The sequence below is a fragment of the Hemiscyllium ocellatum genome, chromosome 4 (genome assembly GCF_020745735.1).
Source record: "Hemiscyllium ocellatum isolate sHemOce1 chromosome 4, sHemOce1.pat.X.cur, whole genome shotgun sequence".
Lineage (NCBI taxonomy): Eukaryota > Metazoa > Chordata > Chondrichthyes > Orectolobiformes > Hemiscylliidae > Hemiscyllium > Hemiscyllium ocellatum.
This window is the reverse complement of record NC_083404.1, coordinates 85,249,450-85,270,565: the sequence shown is the minus strand read 5'-3', so window position 1 is coordinate 85,270,565 and position 21,116 is coordinate 85,249,450. Positions and strand designations below refer to the sequence as shown.

At 39.7% G+C, this 21,116-nt stretch overlaps 1 protein-coding gene across 1 annotated transcript in view; it reads right to left on the bottom strand.

The window, feature by feature from the left end:
• Positions 1 to 3,678: 3,678 nt before the first annotated feature.
• The window catches only part of rnf139 (ring finger protein 139), a 28,900-nt gene continuing 11,462 nt past the window's right edge, over positions 3,679 to 21,116 (bottom strand). Inside the window, exon 2 of the mRNA XM_060823559.1 lies at positions 3,679 to 7,450. Within this exon, the coding sequence (XP_060679542.1) occupies positions 5,619 to 7,450 (1,832 nt within the window). The 3' untranslated portion in view covers positions 3,679 to 5,618. The remainder of the gene's footprint in view (positions 7,451 to 21,116) is intronic.

Sequence of the window (21,116 nt, the reverse complement as noted above, 5' to 3'; positions counted from 1 at the left end):
ACATCCAGGCTACTGTTTGGGGGCCTGTAGATAACTCTCATTAGGGTTTTTCTACCCTTAGACTTTCTCAGCTCTATCCATAATGACTCTATGTCCCCTGATTCTAGGTCCCCCCGTGCAAGGGACTGAATATCATTCTTTACCAACAGGGCCATCCCACCCCCTCTGCCAGTCAGTCTGTCCTTACGATAGCATGTATACCCTTGAATATTCATTTCCAGGCCCTGTTCACTTGAAGCCACGTCTCAGTTACCCCACATCGTAACTGCCAATTTCCAAATGAGCCTCAAGCTCATCCACCTTATTTCTAATGCTTTGTGCATTCATATATAATATTTTAAATTTGTTACTCCCCTCACCCTTCCTATCGATCCCTATTTCACTTGACCGTACGGCATGATCCTTTGAGTTTTTTGCTCCATTCTGTTGGCTTTCCAGACTTCTCTTGTCCTAACTTACTCTTTAACTTTCTTCTTAAACTTCCAGTTGGTCCTCTCCCCCCTGTATTTAGTTTAAATGCAGCTGTGTTGCAGTGGCAAACCTACCTGCCAGAATGCTGGTCCCCCACCTATTAAGGTGCAACCCATCCCTCTTGTATAATTTATCCTTACCGCTAAACATACCCCAGTGATCCAAGAATCTAAATCCTTGCTTCCTGCACCAGCTTCCCAGCCACACATTCAAGTCCATTATCTCCCTGTTCCTGTCCTCTACAGCCCGAGGAACTGGAAGAGTTTTTAGAAAGAGATTATCCATGAAAACAGTTAAATTCCCCCACTCAGCAAATCTCTCCATTCAATACTCTTGAACTGTACTCCCTTCATCTGGTCTCCACATTATTTATAATGAATTTTTGAAACAGTGTAGGCTCAGACTTTGGATCTATGCACACAATTATTAAAAAGTCACGGATGCGTGCAAATCCCATAATCAAGATGGCAAATGAATTGCTGAACAATGATAGACGATACAGCTAGACAAAACCCTGGAGATAGACTATTGAGAATAGTTAAGAAGTATATACTCACCTTAAAAGGAGTGCAGCACGGATTTATTACAATGATGTCTCAGATCAAAGGAAAATTTGTTAATAAAGATCGCAAGGTGTATGATTCTATTCTTTGGAATTCAGAAGGGTCATCTGAACCAAGATTGCACAATATTGAGGGAAACAGATAGGATTTTGTTGCAGCTAAATTATTATGCTGCTTCAAGAACCTAGGACTAGAAGACATAGCCTAAAATAGAGACAGATCTTTCAGAGATACACAATTAAATGTGGTAAACATTTGAAATTCCTTCACACACATCAACTGATTTTTCTGCATTTCTGGCTGTTGATGGATGCAAATACTTCAGTATATTCCTTTCTATTAATGGGTTGCTCCATTGTGCAGGTGGGGATATTTATTAACCTTTTTTTCTCCTCCAGTGATTGGTTCAATTGTTCTGCACTCTCAATTGCATAAGCCAGAATTGCAGATCTTAGATCTTATTCATTTTTTTGTGGGATCACTTACATCTATCCTATACAGTCTTCACTGTTCGGCATGTTAGTAGTCTTGTGCCATAGCTTAGCCATGTTGACAACTTATTTTTAGGTTTGTCTCTTTGATACTACTCATTGCATCCTCTCCTCCACGCTCTCGTGGGTATGCCAGGTCATGATGTTTAATTATAATGGGGAGGGTGAAAGAGACTGCCTTTGTCCCCAGAGCATTAACCTGAGCCTCTGGATTCCTGTTCTTGTGCAGTTACTTCAACATCATCACTACCTCCAATTTACAAGATTTTGTGTTTTCTGTAAGGCCAGATATTTTACTAATAGTTTCAGGTATATGAAATCACATTTATCTAGAGTTCCATGTATAAAGAAAAATAAAGTAACAATGGGGAAATTCCAACATATCAATAAATGTGCTCCTGGAATAAAAATATGAAGTTCAAACTTCCCATGGTAGATTATCATGTTAGTCCAGCAACTGGCAGTGTCACGTGCACCAGGAAAATCCCAGCTTTTGACTAAGTCGCTGCACAAACCAGCAGCGTTGGAGATGCAAACGTTGCAACCAAAAAAATAATGTTGGAATCTACGAAAGAAAGGGAAAAAAAATGGCTGGGGTCTTTGATTTTTTTTTCCCCCCTGCAACGATTTGCTATAAATTGCATACACCGATGATGGGCCAGGCCAAAATTAAATTCAGCTCTGACGTTGCAATTCAATAGCTTGCTGGCATTCTCTGTGAAGGCTTATAAATTACTAAGTGGTTAGATGTGCCCAAAAGATGAAGTCAGGACTACATCCATGTAATTACAGTAATTAGCTCAATTGCAAAGATGGTTGTCAAAATGGCAGGCTGTTAAAATGGTCCTAGCGATATCAATAAGAGACAACAGATGTTCCTGAAATAGAATGCAACTGCACATGAATGCAGAGATTCATGTTACATTGAGTTTTCTAGTGTGTGGGGAAGACATAGGTAACCCTGATCTAATAGCAAGTAATTCGGCTGCAGATTTGGTGTCTCCAAGTTTTTTCAACAAGGGCAAGGTTCGCTGTGTTATGAATTACATCCACTTCACCACAAGACACGAACAACCTCAGGACAGGAAATGAGCAAGGCAGCTTTGAACAGTCAAAACAAGCAGTAATATTTCTAAAGTATAGTCCGATTCCAACCCCAGGGTTGTAATTGTATTGCTGACACTTATTTCTGACATTATCCACAGGCTGAGGGCAAACTCTACCCTGTATAACTTGAGGTTTCAGTTCCATACTACACCCATTTGCAGTATGATGTATGTGGGCAGTGCAATCATTGTTCCTGACAACTGCCATTCCATCACTTTCCAGTGAAATTGCAGTGCAAACCTTTACAATATGCAGTTATATGCCACAGTGGTATACACAAACATAATTAAAATCTAAAACAAGAGTTTAAAAAAAAACCTATTTTGATTAACTAAACCTTGTACTTCAGTTGGTCTGCCTTACATGTAAAAAAGTGTGTTCTTGCAAATGTGATTCAACAGATTGATTTTTACATTTTCCATAATATTCTTTCAGTCTCTGTAATAGATGATATGGAGAGAAGAAACAGCATATAGGAAGTAGCATGGAGCTAACCAAGGACTTTGATGAACACTGCAATTAAGGTTAAAGGAGGTCATTTTAGAAACATCGACATAGAAAATACAGGCATAGGTGTTGACAAACTGGAGTCAAAGAAATCTAAAGGAATTAGGGTTGGAAATAGTGGTTGATAATTGGATGCGAGTGAAAAGGCCCTCATTGTAGAGGATTCAAATAGATAGAACCAGAACAGATTACAGCTTCAAAAAGGTTGAACAGGTTGGAAATCTTAAACCTGACAAAACTTATGAAAAGCTTGGATTGAGTAGATACTAAATGTTTCAACGTATGCGAATTACAAAATGTCCAGGAACTGGAGGCTAAGAATTACACAGGAACAAATATTCACCCAAGGCCAGGTTCAGAGGAAGTGCTCTCAACTGTACTGCTGCAGAGATCACCAATCACTTCCACGGACTTCTTGTAGTGCAGGTATTTAAATATAAAACAAGCATAAATTACACAAATAAAAATATTTATTTTGCTTGATTGAATACAAAATTGGTAGTGAACAACAATTCTGTTAGAGGTATAATTCAGTTCCATTTTGGTAGCATTTAGTTTAACCTGTGCATTGTAATTAATTTTGCTCTTGCTGATTTACTTTCACTTTGACAAACAAGGTACATTGTTTAAGTTGGAGAATAATCACTTTAATAACCTGTCAATGAGATTGGCAAAATTCTGTAGAAGATGGTAGAGTATAAGTGAAATTGGTTGCTATGGCTAAAATGGAGGTTGAGATAGTGGCAAGTTCTATTCAGTTTAGTAGACTTTGGTATAGGTTGCTTGAGTTATAATAAAGTTGGTAAATTGTCACCAAGGCTGGTAAAGTGGCACAAAGACTGATGATATTGATGGCTGTACTAGCTCGCATTTATCTCTTCGCCTGTAATTATTAAGCTGAGCAGAGCACATTCGAGACTGGACACCATTTCCTTGACAACAGGGCAGATTAACTTCGATTCATACAGCATGGAAACAGACACTTTGGTCCAACTGTCCATGCCACCCAAGTTTCCCAAACTAGTTCCAATTGCCTGCATTTGGCCCATATCCCTCTACATCTGTCCTATTCATGAACCTATCCAAAAGGGGTTTCAAATGTTCTAAGTGTACATATCTACTACTTCCTCTGGCAGTTTATTCCATATATGAACTACCCTGTATATGAAAAAGTCACCCCTCAGGTCCCTTTTAAATTTTTCTCCCCTCACCTTAAAAATATGCCTTCTAGTTTTTAACTCTCCCACCCTATGGAAAAGAACTTGTTATTTACCTTATCTACATCCAGAATGATTTTATAAACCTCCGGTAAACTCAGCCCTCCAGTGAAAAACTTCCCAGCTTATCCTCAAAATTCCCAACAACATACAGGTAAATCTTTTCCGAACCTGCTTCAATTTCACATCCTTTCAGTGGCAGGGCGACCAGAACTGTACACAGTACTCCAAATGTGGCCCCACCAACATCCACACAACCTCAATGTCCCAAATCCTAAATTTAGGCAAGTGCACTAAACGCCTTAAACATCTTGTCTGCTTGTATCACAACTTGCAAAGAATTATATACCTGAACCCTTGGGTGTCTCTACTCGACAACACTACCAAGTGAGTTTGGGAAGTTAAGCAGCACTTTGCCTAGTAGACCTGGATAGTGATTTAGTGATATTATTATAGCCAGCACAGAATTTATTTCTGGTAGACCTCTTAAAACATTCTCGCGACCATTCAGTGATAAGTGGATCCCAAGTTGATAACCACTGGCTTAGACAATACTGGTGAGATTAAAGCTTTAGGACTGGATGGGAAGAAAAAAAAACAGGAAAAAACCAGCACGGCATTCATTTTTATTTTCAAGAGGGTGTCCTTTGGCTTCTGATGGTTTTGTAGGTTTGGCACAAGTCTGTTCAACAGCTCATTAATACTTGCCAATTCAACCCATAGAAAGAAGCGACCTCCATGAGGCATTTGTGTGGCTCTAACAGATTGAATCATTTACTTTGGAAAAAGTAGGGAAAAACAGTACAAAAACAGCAAGATCATTTCTGTAATACCAAGCAGGTTCATAAAGAATCTGATATTAATTACATTACATGCATCTTCAATTATGTTAAACACAGCCAGCAATTTTAGGAATTTTATGTAAGTCAAACTTTTATTTCATGTACAGTATACACAAATTTTAGGATTGAACAAGAGGCCAGCAACTTTAAGAGGTAAACAGTACAACAGCAGTCATAATAAATAATTTGGCTGAAAACAGTACTTGTCCATAACCAGTGTCTTTTCACAGCTGCTGTGCTTTGTCTATTCTACACTCCAATGATAAGTGGAATGTAGTTTATTTCCTAACCCTTTCTCATCACTGGGCTGACATAACTAAGCAATCATATAAGCAAAAAAAAAAATCACTTTCTTCCCTGATGTTTGATTGGCAGTCTTTTGTTTTAAATTATGCAACATATCCCTACAATCATTGAGTCTCATACTTCACTCGTATCTGTATCATCATCGAGGTACTCGTCCTCCATTGGTGCATTGCCATTTTGAGTTGTCCACTCTTCTTCATCATATTCAATGCTGTCATTGTCTTCATTGAGATCACTGTCAGCATCAACAGCAGCAGCCGCCACCACCAAGTTTTCCACTACTGGCTGCTGCGGAATATTTCCATTGTTATTGACAAATACTGTGCTTTCATTCTGATTTTCCTCAATGTACACTCCCTGATGGCACATTGGGCATGTATCCTGAATGTACAACCACTTGCGTAGACAAAGGGCATGGAAATAATGGTTGCAAGGTGTGATGCGTGCTGAAGTGGTGAACTCCTGGTAACAAATTGCACACACATCACCAATATCATGCAACCTGTTGCCTCTTACTTCTGGCAGAGAGTTAATTTTCTTCACTGCAGTCCTCCTGTTTATAAATGTTTTCCATCCATTTTTAGCTTGCAAATAAATGTTAAAGTAAGCATGTAAGCACATCATACAGGCACGAATTTTACTACCAGATTCAAACATCATTGTGTAAGCGCCATTTCCAAACATTATCACTCCAAAAATAAACTCAATAACATTGCCTGTTGAACGAACATAGTAAATGTAATCATCTAGTTTTTCCCATAAAACATTGTAGTACCCATCAATTATAAACAGAGTGTACACAGTAAGGGAAACAATTACTTTTAAGCACAATTCGACACAGAATGCTGTCACAGCAAAGAGCCAAGTGTTCAGTGTGTGGACCTGCCACAAGGTGCAGCTGAGTACAATTGGAAGAATGAAAAGGCTAATGGAAACCATGAGAACAGGCAAGTGTCTTCTGAAGGAGGAAACATGGGAGGCACTAAGTGACATCAGCACAGGATCTGTCATTCCATGGATAAAATGCAGGATTGCAGTCAACAGAAGGCACATGTTGCGACTGAGGCGAACTAGTCTTTCTTCAGGTTCCAGTCCACTCAAACCTGTCTGCAGAGCTAAAATGAAAAATAAAACTGGGGCCACAAATCCTAAGCGTTTATCTTCCTCCTCAGTTGACCCAATGAAGGCTAAGATTCCAAGTCCCAAGTAGTGTGCTAATGATGAGATAACTGCACTCATGCCCAAGACGGTCAATGTTGAGTCACACCCACTTATAATGAGATTACAGAGCACCTCCCAGCTGTCACTCCAGGAAATAAAGTAGCTTTTGTTCTCTGAATCACTTTGTGTCACTTTAACAACATAAACTAAAATAATAGCCTGTGCCACTAGCCGAGTCAACCAAAAAACCCTCAGTACATCTGGAAAACGAATCCTCTTCCACGTGTCCTCCACTATAACTTGTAATCCATATATACGATACATGTGCCGTAACAGTAAATAAACATATCTTATTGTATAATAAAACCATTTTAAATTCAGAGTTACGTAAAATACAGTCTGTGCTGTTATATACATGCCTGAAAAGGCAACTAACAGATTTTGAATATCTGCTGGTAACTCCAAGGCCAGGCTTAGTATAGGCAGTAAGAAGTTTACCACAGTCAATGCAGAAAATACTGATGGAATGCTCAGTAATGTTGCATACCCAATGCCAATTGTGAGCTGAACTGCAATAAGGGCCAACCACAAAGTCGGGCCGTTGCGTGGTAATAACTGCATCCCAAACACTGCAGAGTAGTATGCATTGTAGAAATCAATGTGAAGTGTGGTGTAGTAGTTTACTAACACAGAAGTTGCAGCAAGTAGAACAACACAGCCAAATGCGTACAGTCTGAAGAGTGCTCTTTGGGATAAGACAAGGATAACACATGACAGTAACAGACCTGAAAAAGATTGGAAAAAATATTTAAATTTAGTTTCAGTGCATTACAGACAATTTGGAAATTATTCTTATATTATATAGACAAAGAGTTAAACTCCAGGCTGAATGACCAGTGTTTTACAATTTACAATTCTCCAAAGTTCAACAGTTCTTTCTATTTTCTACTTTATTTAGCTTTCCCTTTAGTATATCTAAATTATCACTTCAATTGTGTGTTATGGTAGCAAGTTTGATTTTATCATTCTCTAGGTAAAGAAATTTATTCTGAATTGCTCACTGGATTCAGACCATAAGATCATAAGACATGGGAGCAGAAATTAGGGCATTCAGCACAGTGTGCTCCACCATTCAATCATGACTGATAAGCCATTCTCCCATTTTCACCCCATAACCCTCGAGCCCCTGGCAATCAAAGAAGCTGTCTTCAATGACTTGGCCTCCACAGCATTCTGTGGCAGTGAATTCTATAGATTCACCACTCTGACTGAAAAAGTCTCTCCTTATCACCATTCTAAAAGATCTTCCCTTTAGACTATGGCTATGCCCTCAGGTCCTAGCTCTCCTATCAAAGGAAACATCTTCCCAACATCCACTCTGTCCAGGCTAAATCAGTAAGTTTCAATTCGATCCCCCCGATCCTTCTAAACTCTATTGAGTTTAGACCCAGAGTCCTCAAACGCTCCTCATATATTAAGCTTTTCATTCCTGAGACCATTCTCTTGAATCTCTTCTGAACATGCTCCAGGGCTAGTACATCGTTCCTGAGATATGAAGCCCAAAACTACACACTCCTCCAAATGTGGTCTGACCAGAGCTTTATAGAGTCTCAGATGTATGTCCCTGCTTTTATATTCAAGTCTTCTCAAACTAAACACCAACATTGCATGTGCCTTACTAACTAGACTCAATCTGCAAGTTTACCTTGAGAAGATCCAGGACTAAAACTCCAAAGTCTCCATGCATTTCAGACCTCTGAATTTTCTCCCCATTTAGAAAACAGTCCATACTTCTATTCATAACAAAATGCATTACCTCACAATTTCTCACATTGTATTCCATTTGCCATTTCTTTGCCCACTGCACTAACCTGTCCAAATCCTTCTGCAGCTTCCCCACCTCCTCAATACTCTGTCCTTCTACGTTCCTTTGTATCATCAGCAAACCTTGCCAGAATTCCCTCAATTCCTTCAACTAGATCAATAAATGTATGAAGTGAAAAGCTGTGGTCCCAATTCTGATTCTTGCAGAACACCACTTGTCAGGCTACCATTCTGAGAACGACCCTTTTATCCCCACTCACTATCCATGCTAACAATTTGCCTCTATCACCATGGGCCCTTATCTTACTCAGCAGCCTCCTGTGCAGCATCAAATTAAAAGCCTTCTGTATGTCTTGATAGATAACATCCATTGGCTCTCCTTGGTCTAACCTGCTCCTTACTTCGAGTCATAGAGATGAACAGCACGGACAGAGACCCTTTGGTCCAACCCTTCCATGCCGACCAGATATCCCAACCCAATCTAGTCCCACCTGCCAGCACCCAGCCCATATCCCTCCAAACCCTTCCTATTCATATAGGCATCTAAATGCCTCTTAAATGTTGCAATTGTACCAGCCTCCACCACATCCTCTGGCAGCTCATTCCATTCACGTACTATCCTCTGCGTGAAAAAGTTGCCCCTTAGGTCTCTTTTATATCTTTCCCCTCTCACCCTAAACCTATGCCCTCTAGTTCTGGACTCCCTGACCCCAGGGAAAAGACTTTGTCTATTTATCCTATCTATGCCACTCATAATTTTGTAAATCTCTAAGGTCACCCCTCAGCCTCCGAAGCTCCAGGGAAATCAGCCCCAGCCTGTTCAGCCTCTCCCTATAGCTCAGATCCTCCAACCCCGGCAACATTCTTGTAAATCTTTTCTGAACCCTTTCAGGTTCTACAACATCTTTCCGATAGGAAGGAGACCAGAATTGCATGCAATATTCCAACAGTGGCCTAACCAATATCCTGCACAGCCGCAACATGACCTCCCAGCTCCTGTATTCAATATTCTGACCAATAAAAGGAAAGCATACATCCTTCATTTTCCTATCTACCTGAGACTCCACTTTCAAGGAGCTATGAACCTGCACTCCAAGGTCTCTTTGTTCAGCAACACTCCCTAGGACCTTACCATTAAGTGTAAAAGTCCTGCTAAGATTTGCTTTTCCAAAATGCAGCATCTCGCATTTATCTGAATTAAACTCCATCTGCCACTTCTCAGCCCACTGGCCCATCCTCGAAGAATTCTAGCAGATTTATCAGGCATGACCTCCCCTTGATGAAACTATGGTGACTTTGCCCTACGTTACCATACACTTCCAAAGATTCAGAAATTTCATCCTTCACAATGGATTCCAAAATCTTACCCACGACGGAGGTTAAGCTAATCAGCCTGCGATTTTCAGTCTTTTGCCTTACTCCCTTTTTAAATGGGTGTCATGTTAGCAATTTTCCAGTCCTCTGGGCCGCTCCCTGACTCGAACAATTCCTGAAATATCATCACTAATGCCTCCACTATCTCTTCAGCTATCTCCTTTAGAACTCTGGGGTGTAGTCCATCAGGTCTAGGTGATTTATCCACCTTCAAGCTATCCAGTGTTTTAGCACCTTCTCCTTGCTGATGACCACCATACTCAGCTCTGCCCAGACTTTCAAACTTTTGGGATATTAGTCGTGTCTTCCACAGTGAAGACTGAAATAAATGGGCGGCACGGTGGCACAGTGGTTAGCACTGTTGCCTCGCAGCGCCAGAGACCCGGGTTCAATTCCCGCGTCAGGCGATTGACCGTGTGGAGTTTGCACATTCTCCCCGTGTCTGCGAGGGTTTCCTCTGGGTGTTCCGGTTTCTTCCCACAGTCCAAAAATGTGCAGGTTAGGTGAATTGGCCATGCTAAATTGCCCGTAGTGTTAGGTGAAGGGATAAATGTAGGGGAATGGGACTGGATGGGTTGTGTTTTGGTGGGTTGGCGTGGACTTGTTGGGCCGAAGGGCCTGTTTCCACACTAAGTAATCTAATCTAATGAATAATTAGATTAGATTATCTAAAGAAACTTACAGCCTTCCTTTATATTACTGGCTAGCTTACCGTCCTTATTTTTTTTTGGTTATTAGTGACTAACTCATTATGGTGCCTACTTCTGCCATCACTTGCAAAGGGAAATGTTTCTAAAATTATGAAAAGCAATTTAAAGAATTATAGACAAAGCAGAAAGAGCACAGCTTTTCTCTCAAACAATCAGTATAGACAACAGCTCAATGATCACCATATGAGTTGACTGTATTTCCACTTTCCAAATAAGGAATGTAACAGACCTACTGCTTCCCTTTGATTCAAAGACTGGAATCAAAAAGGTTAGCTGAACGACCTAACAACCATGCAATCACTGTCAATTTTGTAAAAACCTATCTGGTTCACTAATGTCCTTTAGGGAAAGAAATTTCTCTGACCTATAACAGACCTCAGCAAGGTGGTTGACTCTTAACAGTCCTTAAACAAACAAACAGTCCAGCAAGCCATTCAGTTCCAGTGTAATTAGGGATGGGAGACAAATGCTGGCCTAATCAGTGACATCCACACCCAACAAGTGAAGAAAGAAAGCCAAGTAATCTAAAATAGAAGTAAAAAAAACTAAGAAACCAGACTCTGAAATAAAAACAAAGTGCTGCTTAAATCTAGGCAGATTTGGCAGCATCTGTGGCAAGAGAAAACAAGTTTGATGTGATTTTCAGAACTGTTCAGATTATCAGATTCAAAATGCTAACTCTTTCTCGCCTGCACCGCCCCACCCTCAAACAGTTGCTACTAGATCTGTTGAGTTTCTCCTGTACTTTATTTTCATTTCAGGGAACTACAGGCCTTAAGTTATCAAAATAAGAAAAAACTAGCTACCATACAGATTCCAAAAGTGAAGATCATGCTTTATTAACAGTTTATTATGACATTCAAAGCAGGATGTGGTGACATTTAAAAGCTAGTCTAAAAGGTGACCATGTAACCACTGTCAAACATCATTGTAAACCAGATTTTTCAACATCCTTTAACGAAATCTTCCATCTTTATTTGATCTAGTCCACATGCAACTCCAGACCCACAGCAATGTAGCTGACTCCTTACTGCTCTCGGAGGACAATCAAGAATAGGCAATAAATGATGGCCTAGCCAGAGATGCACAAAGCCCCATGAATTACGAAAAAAACAGTACCCACTCTTAAATGGTTATCAGTAATTCAGATGTGGTCTCACTAGCACCTTGTAAAGTTTCAGTAGGACTTCCTTACCCTTGTCCGCTGATCCCCTTGAAATAAGAGCCAACATTCTGACCCATTAGCCATCCTGACTACTTGCACCTGTGTGCTATCTTTGTGTTTCATGCACAAGTAACTCCAAGTCTCTTCACGTTTCAGTTTAGATTAGATTCCCTACAGTGCGCAAACAGGCCCTTCAGCCCAACCAGTCCACACCAACACTCCGAAGAGTAACCCACCCAGATCCAGTTTTCTCCAACTAACTTGTCTTTTATTCTCCCTTCCAAAATGAACTACACATTTTCCAACATTATACTCCTCTCACCAACTTCTTTTCCTGCTGACTTAACCTTTCTCCATAAAGTGTTTGTATCCCTCTCAAGATGCTTTTCTACATATTTTTGCTTCATTGGCAAATTTGGTTACAGTACATTTGCTTCCTCAGACAACAACTCACCAGGACAAAAGGACCCGATACCCAGCATGAGCAAAACCAACGTAGTGTACAAAATCCCATGCAAGGACCGCACAAAATACTACATAGGACAAACAGGAAGACAGCTAACAACCCGCATCCACGAACACCAACTAGCCACGAAACGACACGACCAGCTATCCCTAGTAGCCATACACTCAGATGACAAACAACATGAATTCGATTGGGACAACACCACTATTATAGGGCAGGCCATACAGAGAACAGCCAGGGAATTCCTAGAAGCATGGCACTCATTCACAAATTCTATCAACAGACACATCGACCTAGACCCTATATACCGGCCACTGCAGCGGACAGCAACTGACAACCGGAAGAGGCAGATTCAAACCACTATAAATGCCGGAGGAATCAGCACAGAAGCGCTTCACAGGAGGCTCCCAAGCACTCAAGATGTCACCTAGAAAGGGGACGAAACGTTTGCAACAAAAACTCCCAGCTCGGCGAACAGAACCACAACAACATTTGCTTCCTTCCTCCAAGTCATTACCATATATTGTAAACAGTTGTGGTCCCAGCACTGATCCCTGTGGAAGAGGTTACCAACCTGAAAAAGAACCCATTAATCCCATGTGCTGCTTCCTACCAATAGCCAATTCTCAATCCATGCCAATATACTCTCTCCAACATAGGTTTTATCTTATAGTAACCTTATGGTACCTTGTTGAATGACTTCAACCCATTCTGGTTCAGACTTCTTCAAAAAGGTTAGCGATATTTGGCTGGACTGCTGGTTTCCAATACAAATTGTGGCCAACAGCAAGGGTTCAATTCCCACACCAGTTGAGCTTATCATGAAGATTAAACTACAAGTTATTTCTCTAATGAGAGCAGCCCCTTGGTCTAGCAAGATAATGACGACTATTCTGTTTGGAAACAGTGGGGAGGGCTCTACATACTACGACCACCAGTTTAGTCTTTTCCCTGCTATTATTTATCTCCAAAATGCATTGTCTAACAACTAGACCTGGATTGTCTCTCAACCGTCCTCATTTCATCTCTTAATAACAGTGTTCCTTCACAAAAGGTACTGTCTTCCCAAAAGAAATATCTCCGAATGTCAAGTTCCCAGTTTTGATCTCCATGTAACAAAATCATATTAATTTACTTCAATTTGCACCATCAGTTCATCTATCTCATTCCAAATGATTCATGTATTTGATACAAAGCCTTCAGGCTCATCTATTTGGCGTTTTTAATTGACCATCATACTCTAATGGGTCTACACCGTTACGCCTTAATCTGTGAACAATTTAAATAAACTTTCATGTTGTTTCATCTAATTCTATCAGAACCATCTCCATTAAATGTTTTTCTCGACTTCTCTTTAATGCATAACATTATTTCCTTTAAATTATTCTGATAATTGCAATATTGCTAAAAATAGACATTTTGACAGTTTCTCATTTTGCTGACATCAGCAATTTGCAAGAATACCAACTTAAAGGGAAAACCAACACTGGCAATACAAGAGGATAGTGCTGCCTAGTTTCCAAGTGACTGACTGATAGATATGTAGCCGTGAAGAATGCACCAGTTAATGACAATCAACTACCTTGCTTAAATTTTAAACCGGGCAGATCGATTGATTTGTCAAAGCACTGCCCTAAAAGAATAGCCAGTGATCAGCATTTATTTTGTAGAGTTAGAATTGTCAGTTGGGCTCTAACATTTGCATGTATTGGAAGGTGCTATTAATATGCAACACTGGGTCTTTGCACTATTTCAACTCAACAAAACAGATGACAGCCAGTTCACTTGTCAGGATAAATGCTTTGACCAGGGTAAATGCCTTCTTTAAAATTGGCAGTTAAAACATCATTGACTGGTACATTGGAAGCATTGCATGGACAAATCAACATTCTCCTCCCAAACAGTATAGATGTTGGTTTTCCTCAAATTTGTGTTTGTCAACTGTCCTGATAAGCATGAGATGAAACCAACAAAATACCACATTTTTCAGCAATACTCAAGTTCTGTACTAACCAAACAAATACATGGTATCTATAATTTCCAAAAGGCAAACTGCCTGTACTAAGTAAAAGATTCATGACTAAAGGTCAGGAGACAAGTAGCATAATAGACAGGAAGCTAGTTACAAGATAAAAGAACGAACAGGTTGCATCTCCCACAAATCAGTGCCAAAATTTGATAACTGACTAGAAACAGCACTCTAGCAAAATGGAGTACACTTGTTAGAAAATTAGTAATTCAACTTTAAAGTATAATTTTCTTGCACAGCACAACAGTTCATTACTAATCTGATGACCCAATCACTCCTCAGAACAGGCACCACAGGCCAAAATTCATTATTCCCAACTGCAGGTATAACCAATTTGGAAACTGAGGACTGTTTCAGATGAAGAGAGTTTTGAATCAGAAACTAAGCTCACAGAACTTCAGTACTAAGTGGTTATGAGCACAATTCACAACCTTGTGGTACTTGTTTGAGTCCACAGAGATTGAACTAAGCTCATGGGGTAACCTCAGGCCTTATTGTCATAGAGAAGTACAGCATGGAAACAGATCTTTCTCAACCAAAGTGAGCCTAACCAAGAAAACGATTACTTGTAGTCAAAGAAATTAACACATGACTTTCCTGGGTTACCTGTGTTTTTAGGTAAAGGTTAATGGAATCAGCAAATAATTTGCAGTTAACTGTATTCCCAGAAACAATTTAATGGCTGCAAAAACTACCTTGCAATCAAGCCTAGATCCATGCAGCAATATTTCTATCAATATCTCGAAACCTGCATCCCCATTCTAAATGATTAAAGACTTAGCAGCCATTCTAGGTTTGACTAATACATCACATCAGTTATGACACCTTGATATTTTACTTATAAATTCTATGTCCTACTGTACTTTCAAATAAACCTGTTGGACTGTAACCTGATGTCATGAGATTTTTAACTCTGTCAACATGGATGATTGAAGTTATACTTCACCGACATCATGAATGTATTTTCTAATGCAAATTAAACTATTAAGAATCCATCAAGTAAGGATGCTGGTTTCCACCAATGTAATATGCTCAGATGAAAAATAATGCCGAGCAGCACGTTCTCACAAGTGACACTACCACGAATAGATAAAGGGAGAACAGCTAAATTGCAAAACTGTTTTCATGGATTGTAACTTTGCTTAAAACGTAGAGAAGGGGAGTATAATTAGAATATTTAAAAAGCGTCTGGATAGGTATACAAATAGTAAGGTTTAAGAGGAATGTGGGCCGAATTCTGGCAATTGGGACTGGCTCTGAATGGAATGTCTGGGGTATACAGACAAGTTGGACCAAAGGGCCTGTTTCCATTCTGTATGACTCTAAATAGGAAATGCATGGAGAACGAGTATTTCTTGAAAGAATGACTGTGCTTGGACTACATCATCTCCTTGTAAGTGAACAACTGTGGAGCTCAGCTGACATTCGTAACACCAGAATCAACTGATAACTGCAACAGGCACTAAATTCATCCCACAGAAGAAGGAACTGAGTCAAGGATCATGCAATGGAACCCATAACCAAATCTGAAGCAGTAAATCTGAGTACATGAATAGTCTTATTACAACTACCAACAGATAAGGTTTTACTCAAAGTACTTATCAGGAGTTCTCACTTCTAGATTATTAACCAATTATTAAAGCATCTCCCATCTCTCCCCTATCCACTACAAAAGCTGCTGCAATTCAAGAAGGTAATTCAACATCTTCTCCAAGATCACTTGGGATAGACAATTAAATGCTGGTCTAGCCAGTCATGGCCAAATCATGTAAAATATTTTTGTTAAAAATTTTTATCTGAAAATATTTCAATTATTTCCACGATATTTTATAGAAAACTGTTTTATTTTGCTGTTTCATTAAAATGAAAATTCAAATCCAGAGTAAGTAATTTTACCTGGTTCCTTTATCTCTTCTGATCCCTCCACACTGACTTGTTACATTTCTGCTTGACATGCATTACCAATGAGCAAAAATAAAGCCCATAATTAAATTCCAGGAATGTGATACAATATTGACATTTTCACCCATTTTCAAATCCCACAATGGGTTCACCCATACTGCGTCCATGTCCTCCCACAGCTCTATTAGCTAAAATCTTGGTACTCCTCTAACTCCACACCGCATATGCACGGATTTTAATAATCTAGGCATTGGAGGCCAGTGTCTGCTGCACAAAATGAAGTTCTATAATTTCCTCAAACACCTTTGCTTCTCCCTCATCTAATATGCTTCCTCAAACTTATTCCAAACAACATGGTTTCTGTCAACTGTCCTGATAGCTCATGTTCATCAATGCCAACTTTTGCTTGACACTACTGAGAATCAACTTAGCATGTTTATTGCAAATCCTTCCATGTAACAGTTTCAAAAGCCTTCAAAATTAGCAGATGACTGTAGATCTCAAAATCTACCCTACAGTAAATAAATCAAAAGACCTTTTTTCTTTCCTTCTGGCTCAAAGCCTTAAAAGGTTGGCCTGGAAAAGTATCATATGAGAGAACACTGTGCAGTAACATAACAATTCTCAGACGTATTAAATACTTGAAATACACTTGACATTGACATTGACTTTTCCTATGGTCTCTCAGGTGATGCCTGATGTTAGATGGAAACATTCGTGTAAGTGCGAGGAAAATAAAACACACCAAAACGTGTGTGGAAAGGAGAAGAACAGAAAACAATGCATTATTTTATCATATAGTATTGGTTAAAAAAAATCCTTAAAGCAAGCTGTTGGCTTAGAGTTTTGTTAATTATTCTGCTAGAAAAGTAAAAGCTAGTACAATGATCCATCTTCATAGCATTAAGCTGTGTGGGTTTCTCATGTTTGGATGGGAATATACATATCCACAGAGGTAGACAAATGCATGTCTGTCGTAGAGATGCAAATTTTATTCCAAAGGCTGATAAGGATTGCAGTCCACAAAACCTTCATCAAACAGGTTACACTGGTGTATACTTTAGATCAATTAGGGAGTGCATTAGCATTGAAAAACAATTTATATAAATATAGTTTCATGTCAAATTCCTCAGGAACTACTTCCTGATCAAGTACCTGAACTGGTTTTGCAGGATTTAAATTTCCTCTATAGCTTAAGGTAATGAAGATAAATACTCCATATTCCTTTTGCAAGTATGGTAAAAAGGGGTACAGGTGCAGAGGGCCCTGGGTACGTACGTGCACAGATCATTGGAGGAGATGGCAGCATAGTTAATAAAGCAGTGTTCTCTACTCTATTAATAGGGGGCAGAGAGTAGAACAACAGGGAGGTGATGCTCAACTCATACAAGACAATTGTTAGACTTCTAGGCAGAGTATTGTGTAAAGTTATGGTACCACATTATAGGAAAGTTACCAGTACATTTGTATGAGTGCCGAAGCGGTTTACAAAATGGTTCCACAAATGAGAAATTTCAATTGGGGATAGACTGAAAAATATGGGACTGTTCTCCTTGGAGAGAAGATAGCTAAGAGGAGATATGATAGAGGTTTTCAAAAAAAACACACTGCATAGAATAGAGCAAGAACTGTTCCTGCTCAAAAATAAAATGACAAGAGTACAGATTTAAAGTGATGTGCAAAAGAACCCAGGATGATGAGATGAGATAAACAAGACTTCAGTGAGCAGTTAGGATATTGAGTGCACTATAAGGACATGTAGTGGAGGTAGGTTAACTGAGGCATTCAAGGTGGTACTTCATAGTATTTTAGATGGAAATGGTACACAGAAATATGGGGGGAGGAGGAGGAGCAGGAGATTGGCAATAGATATGAGATCTAGTATAGGCATGATGGGCAAATAGAATCACAGCTTCCTTTGCTGTCACCATCAACAAGAAATGAAAATAACTCAAAATCGGTGCTTAGAAAATTCCAAAATTTGGGAACAAGTTACCAATGATGTCACAGATTTGTTGATGTTGCAGACATCAGTATAAATATTTAAATATTTAAAGTGATAAAATTCCAGAATGCACAAAAAAATGGCAGTTTGCAAAATAGGGTGAAGCAAGGGATTTCAAGTCAAATGTGCAGATTTTACATTATCAAGATCAAATAAAACCAAGTATTGCAGTGGCGAGTGGCCTGATAAGGAGACTATGGCCTTCTAAATTATGAAAGAGCTATAATTTAAACCAGGGAAGAGTGAAGGATCAGGATGCTTTACTCAATGGTACTGTTAAGTTGTAGAAGCAGTTGGGACCTAGAAAGCTCTCACTAATGTGATAACTCTGACAGTCTCATTAGTAACAAGGAAGCATTCACAACATGAAAATGGGACAACTAAAATAGTCATTTATTTGAAATTTCTATCCCAAAATGTTCAAAGTTCTAGTGACAAAAAAAGCTACAAGTGAGTGGACCAGATTTTACAGTAGTAAAGGAATATTGCCCAATTACACCACTGATAGTTGACAACAAAGCTTTTGCAAAATTTACAGTGGAAACTTGTTTGAATCAATAGGGTAACCTTTCCAGGGAATCTTGTGAGCAGACCAAAAAAGTGAAGTTTTCAGATACAAAACAGCACAGAAGGATGGCATTCGAGCCATTAACTCATGCTTGACAGCTCTCTGGAAGGCTGCTGAGTCAGTGCCAACCTCCAATGTAACCCATGACCCTGTACATTTATCCCTCAAATGCCCAGCCAATATCCTTTGGAAACCATTGGCTGTCTAGCTCCAATTCCACTAGCAGACCATGACAGGTCATTCCATTTACAAAAACTTTGTTCCTTGCTCCTGCCTTCTCCCCCAAATCTCTTGCCCACAAATTTAAATGTGTCCTCTCAGCCTTCTATCAAGCTCCCTTTGTGTTTATGTCCAAGCCAACAATCTACTAAATCCATGAAATACAAATCAGAACACTTCATTTAAGATATCCAGCACCTGGAAACAGAAAACAGTAGAGAAACGCAGAAGCATCTGTGGAAAGAGAAAGAAGTGTTAACTGAGTCCAATACAACTTTTTCAGAACGAAGAGTCATATTGGTCTTGAAACCTTAACTTGCTCCAAACAAAATCTACCCTGTATCCTTCGGCTGTGACCCAGATTCTGAATTCCCCGTCATTAGGAACATTCCCCCTGCATTTACTCTATCTATGCCTTTTGTTAAAATAATGTAGGTTTCTATGAGCTCTCCCACTCAATTATTTTCATCAGTCACTTCTGCCTTGCCAGAAATCAGTCTTGTGATTCTTATCTCCACCACTCCCCTCCTTTAAAATGCCTTGTAGCTATTGAGACCCTGACAGCTGGGAGGCAATGCATCATTTGAGGGTCTTGTTTGCTGCCTCAGAATAGTCTACCAGTTCCCCAAATGAAATTCCACCAGCTGCCAAAATGGAATTTAAATGTTGCCCTCAGAGCATTAACCTGAGCTTATAGACTACTTTCCAGCCTTCTATCCATTAAACTATCCATTACATGCTTTAATTTTACATGCTAATCTGAGGAATTGTATCAAAAACCTCCCAAAAAGTCCAAGTAAACTCCATGCAGTGGCCCCCCCTCACCAACCCTAGATACTTACAAATTTACTGGAATTTTTCAAGCAGGATTTCCTTTTCATAAATCCATGCTGACTTGGTTAAATCCTGTCACTGTTTTTCAAGTGCTCTGCCATTAATTCGTCAAAAAGGGACTTCGACATTTTCCTTATCAATGTCAGGTCTATAATTCCCTGTCATCTCTCTACCTCTTCTTTTAAAAAAAATTGTGGAGTTACATTAGCTACCTTCTAATTTATACGAATTATTCTAGAGTCTAAAGAATCTTGAAAGACAACCAATGCATCCAATATACCTTGGGCCACTTAAGTAATCAGGGATGGGCAGAGAAGTGAAAAATTAACTATTAATAGTGTCAGGGCAAAGTATCAATTCAGGAAACAAATGCAAATTTTGAGAACCATTGCCTATATACTTTAGTTTCTGCAAGCTGGAATAACCTATGCCAAATTATTTTACTAGCGCAAGACTGAATATATTCCAAAGCTGCTTCACTTAAATCCCCAGGACCTAATCAGGTGTACCCTAGAACTCTGTGGGAAGCTACAAAAGTAATTGCTGGGCATCTTGCTGAGATATTTGTATCATCGATAGTCACAGGTGAGGTGCCGGAAGACTAGAGGTTGGCTAACGTGGTGCCACTGTTTAAGGAGGGTCGTAAGGACAAGCCAGGGAACTATAGACCAGTGAGCTGGATGTCAGTGGCAGGCAAGTTGTTGGAGGGACTTCTGAGGGACGGTACGTACATGTATTTGGCAAGGCAAGGACTTATTAGGGATAGTCAACACGGCTTTGAGTGGGAAATCATGTCTCTCAAACTCGATTGAGAACAGCTTCTTTCCCACTTGAGTTTTTTGAGGAAGTAACAAAAAGGATTGAAGAGGGCAGAGCAGTAGATGTGATCTATATGGACTTCAGTAAAGCGTTCAACAAGGTTCCCCATAGGACACTGGTTAGCAAGGTTAGATCTCACAGAATACAGGGAGAACTAGCCATTTGGATTCAGAACTGACTGAAAGGTAGAAGAAGTTGTTGGTGGAGGGTTGCTTTTCAGACTGGAGGCCTGTGACTAGTGGAGTGTCACAAGGATTGGTGCTGGGTCCTCTACTTTTTGTCATTTACATAAATGATTTGGATGCAAGCATAAGAGGTACAGTTAGTAAGTTTGCAGATGTTTTTATTTTCTCAAAGGGTGGCACAGTGGTTAGCACTGCTGCCTCACAGCGCCCGAGACCTGAGTTCAATTCCTGACTCAGGTGACTGACTGTGTGGAGTTTGCACATTCTCCCCGTGTCTGCGTGGGTTTCCTCTGGGTGCTCCGGTTTCCTCCCACAATCCAAAGATGTGCGGGTCAGGTGAATTGGCCATGC